Raw genomic sequence first — 5000 nt, forward strand, 5'->3', positions numbered from 1 at the left:
CAGATTTCAATGATACGATTGTTTATTTTTAAGAAATATGTTGTAGGGTGTAAGAAGCCAGATCTGGCCAGTCTGAAGATAATACAGATAGATTATTTTGGCCGGATGTGGCCAGTTTAAATGTTAAATGATTTAAATACTTCTCTATACTTCTTGATTGTGGTATTTCAACAATTACTAACGATGATAATAGATCTGATAGTTGTGGTGATGTTTTCTAGTTTCGGTTGTAGTAGTGGAAGTGGTGATAGTGGTACAACCCGTGCTATGATTGATAAGCTTTGCGTTGACCTGATGGCGGTGATATTGTCTTCTTCTTCTTCTTCTTCTTCTTCCAATCAGAACTCACACAATTAGCCACAAAGAATAATCTCTAATTCGAGCCTACTCTAAGCTACTAAGAATGCGTGCCTCAACTTGAAGATCCACCAACCACACGCGATAGACTGGCAGTTGCACGGGTGCGAAAGCTACGTTGTTATCCTCATTCCGTAAACGGTGGCTTTTAACGGGTGGAGAGCTGAACCATCCTGGGGTACAGAGGATTCGCAATCTAGACTAGGATCTGAAAGTTTACCACACCATAGTGAGTTACACCATGGTTCCTCTGCTTTGTGGGAGAGAGTGTTGTACAGCAGGGTTCACCCCAACTTCCGCCGGAGCCTCGTGGAGCTTAGGTGATTTTACTCAATAAACACTCACAATGCCCGGTCTGGGAATCGAAACCGCCTTCTTACGACCGCGAGTCCGCTGCCCTAACCACTGGGCCATTGCATTTATGTTCTTGCTTTAGTCAGGTATTTATTTTTCACTTGTTTCAGTCGCTTGACTTCAGCCATGCTGGAGCACTACCTTTAGCAGAGCAAATCGACTCCGGGACTTATTGTTTGCAAGCCTAGTACTTCGCTTTTGCCGAACCGCTAGGTTACGGGGACGTAAACATATCAGCATCAGTTGTCAAGCGATGTTGGGCGGGACAAACACTCACACATAAACATATACACACACATAATACATACATGTGTATGTGTGTGTATACGACGGGCTTCTTTCAGTTTCTGTCTACCAAATCCACTCACAAGGCTTTGGTTGGCCCGAAGCTATAGTAGAAAACAGGCGATGTATTGAATCTACAAATACTCCTGCGCCGTAGCAAAAAAAAAAGTAAGAAAATTCCACAATTTATTCTCACTACACCGATAGCGAACCCAATACGTACCCTTAACGGCAGCGGCAGCAACAACAACAGAAACGACAATATACCAAACAACGACAACAACAACCTGCCAAACACCACTATCATCGCCGCTCCCACCGCAACACGTGACAGCAACAACAACAACAAAATCAGTAGCAATAATAACAATAGCAGCAGCAAAAAAAAATACATGTATACCTAGGTGCAGGAGTGGCTGTGTGGTAAGTAGTTTGCTTACCAACCACATGGCTCCGGGTTCAGTCCCACTGCGTGGCACCTTGGGCAAGTGTTTTCTACTGTAGCTTCGAGCCGACCAAAGCCTTGTGAGTGGATTTGGTAGACGGAAACTGAAAGAAGCGAACTGTCAACGGTTAGAGCGTCAGATGAAAAGCTTTGCGATATTTGATCTCTAAGTGCAGAGGACCGGAATAAATAATATCACAAGGCATTCTATCCGACACTCTAACGACTCTGTCAATAAATCGCCAATCCTAAATACATTAAACAGAAAGAGCGGGGAGAGAAAAGGCCAACTAGAATACCTTTGACATAGATCAGCTCATTTTGGGATTAACGTGAGCTAAACAACGAAGAAGACACCATTTAATTAGAGAATCGAAGTCACAGACAGCGAACTGGCCACGGTTAGAGTGTCAGATGTAAAGCGGTGCGGTATTTCCGACTCCCTGAGCTCTGAATTCATACCCTACAGAGGTCACCTTTGTATTTCGTCTTTTTGGAGTCAACAAAAATGTTGAGGGAATTGTAAGAACGACTGATAGGATGTCTTTCAATATTTGTTCCACTTGTTTGCTGCCTGAGTTCGAACTTTGCCATATGTAGTAGATTCAATACATCGCCTGTTTTAGCATTACCGCCACGGTCTTGGGTGCCTTTAGCGGAAACCACTCTGTTGAAAGCGTTTCAACCAGGTTTCTTGCTTAAAGATACCTTCCTCCCTCCTCAGGTGGGCGACTTAATCTGTCACAGGGTTTAACACCACCACTTGGACTCTCGAGTGTATTTATTTGAATCCACTTTGTTACGAGAATTCGGGACCTGCCTCGGTTTGCGAATGCCTTCCGCCTTCATTCACACTAATTTGGTAGATCCTGTGTAGATTTATGGAGACTGCCTTCCTATGGCGGCGAGCTGGCAGAAACGTTAGCCCGCCAGGCGAAATGCTTAGCGGTATTTCGTCTGCGTTACGTTGTGAGTTCAAATTCCGCCGAGGTCGACTTTGCCTTTCATCCTTTCAGGGTCGATAAATTAAGTACCAGTTACGCACTGGGTAGATGTAATCGACTTAATTCCTATGTCTGTCCTTGTTTGTCCGCTCTGTGTTTAGCCCCTTGTGGGTAATAAAGAAATAGGTATTTCGTCTGCGTTACGTTGTGAGTTCAAATTCCGCCGAGGTCGACTTTGCCTTTCATCCTTTCGGGGTCGATAAATTAAGTACCAGTTACGCACTGGGGTCGATGTAATCGACTTAATACCTATGTCTGTCCCCTCTGTGTTTAGCCCCTTGTGGGTAATAAAGAAATATGAGACTGCCCTCCTTCCTTCCATCCTGATTAAAATATAGAAAATAAGTCAAAGCATTTTGCGTGTGTACAAAAAAATCCTCGACGTGTAAAGCCGCATTGACTTGACGTTTTGACACAAGGCCAGCAATTTCAAGGGAGTGGGTAGTATTTATTTTATCAACCACGAAAGGCTAAGTCAACCTTCGTGGAATGTGAACTCAGAACATATAAAGACAACGTGTAAAAGCCATATTGCAAAAGAATCGATTATGTCCAATCAAAATAAACTAATCGTAATGGGTTAATGATTTCTTTATTTTTGTCTATCCAGTTTTAGAATCCAAAAGCGGAAGCTGCCACTCGGTAAACTACACGGTTGCAGAGGACAAACAGGATAAACAATTGACTTTAGAACTCTGGCAGCATTTACGTAAGTAGCAAAATATTTGTCTCACGGTTTCGTGATTTTCTTTACGCCTTTCTCATCTTACTTCCTCTTAACGTCGTATTAATATCATGGTGACAATGGCAACAGTGGTGGTGTTATGGATATTTGAAGAGGGGGAGGAAAGGTGGTGGTGGTGGTGGTGGAGGAGGAGGAGGGGAGGAGGAGGGAGAGGAGAAGGGAGAAGAGGGAAAAGAAGAGGAGGAGGGAAGGAAGAGGACGGGATGAAGAGGAGGGGAGGAGGAGGAGGAAGAAGAAGAGGAGGAGGGAAGGAAGAGGACGGGATGAAGAGGAGGGGAGGAGGAGGAGGAAGAAGAAGAGGGAAAAGAAGAGGAGGAGGGGAGAAGGAGGAGGAGGAGGAGGAGGAAAAAGAAGAGAAAGGAGTAGGGAGGTATGGGAGGCATGGGAGGAGGTGGAGGACGACGACGACGACGACCACGACCACGACCACGACGACGTACTCTAGGAGGTAATGTTTACATCATGAAAAATACATTTTAATAGACTTTAATAGACTTGTAAGGCAGAGAATTGGCAGAATCGTTAAAGCGTCAGAAAAAGCATATGAAAATAAAATCGCCTCGCAGCATTTATTTCGGGTCTTTTATATTCTGAGTTCAACTCCTTTCCGTTTAACTTTGACTTTTATTCTTCAGAGTCATGGGAATAAAATTTTCAGTCGTGTACTGAGATCGACTGACAACCCACCACTCCTCTTTTCAAAATTGTTGGCCTTTGTACTAAATCAATATACATATATATATATATATATATATATATATATATATATATATACATCTCTCACATTATGATGTCGGTTAATATTCTTTTTTTATTGAGGTTAAAGCAATTAATCTCATATCACATTCATGATTTATACTGAAGTTATTCACGCACACACGCACACACACACACTACCTCCAATGGATTCTATTATTAGACTATACTAGAATGTTCAAGTACACTTACATCAAAGAAAAATGAAGGATGGTTATCCGGTTTAAATTTCTAACTTTATTTTTCGTGTCTCAATACTTTGACTTTTCTTGTGACTTGTAAAAATCGCTTCGTCATCAGAGCTGTTAGACTTTCTGTTATGAATTTGACAGTTGTGTTGTTGATTCATCAGTCGCCATTCCTTCCTATTGTCAATCATATTTTTGCAGTCGATTCTGTTCGGAAAGATACCGACAATAGCAAATTTTCGTGCCCCTTTATTTACACAGGGATTAACCCTTTTCCAGGTATCCCAAAGATCCTAGATTGCAAATCCGAAATCTCCACCACATATGCACACACTTTTTTTAATCAATGTTTCCCAACAGTATACATTTCAAATATACAGTTATTATCCCATATGTAAGTGGAAGCGCGTTGCTTAGTGGTTAGGGTGTCACCATCATGATCGTAAGATTGTGGTTTCGATTCCTGGACCGGGCAACGTGTTGTGTTCTTGGGCAAAACACTTCATTTCACGTTGCTCCAGTCCACTCAGCTGGCAAAAAAATGAGTAACGCTGCGATGGACAGGCGTCCCGTCTAGCTGGGGTACACATACGCTATTGAAACCGGTTGGGCTTTAAAAGGGCGCGTTTATTTTTTATTTATTATCCCATATGTAAACACTAAGAACTTTCTTTTCTCTTCATTCCTAATCAACTTACGTTTCATGAAGAACAAGAAAAGCACATTCCATTGCTTTTCTCCAGACTGTAATTATTTCCATCTTTAACGAAATGTCTAACTTCATAAAATGTTAAATTAATAAGTCACAGGTTATATCATACTGATGATTTCCAAAACGAATAAAATGGTACAACACATGATTACCA

The 5000-nt window shown here is 42.0% G+C and overlaps 1 protein-coding gene across 1 annotated transcript in view; it reads left to right on the top strand.

The window, feature by feature from the left end:
• Nucleotides 1-5000, top strand: part of LOC115216826 — a 17277-nt gene that overhangs the window by 5787 nt on the left and 6490 nt on the right. The window contains exon 2 of the mRNA XM_029786411.2: nt 3056-3154. Within this exon, the coding sequence (XP_029642271.1) occupies nt 3056-3154 (99 nt within the window). The remainder of the gene's footprint in view (nt 1-3055; nt 3155-5000) is intronic.

The sequence above is a fragment of the Octopus sinensis genome, linkage group LG10 (genome assembly GCF_006345805.1).
Source record: "Octopus sinensis linkage group LG10, ASM634580v1, whole genome shotgun sequence".
Taxonomy (NCBI): domain Eukaryota; kingdom Metazoa; phylum Mollusca; class Cephalopoda; order Octopoda; family Octopodidae; genus Octopus; species Octopus sinensis.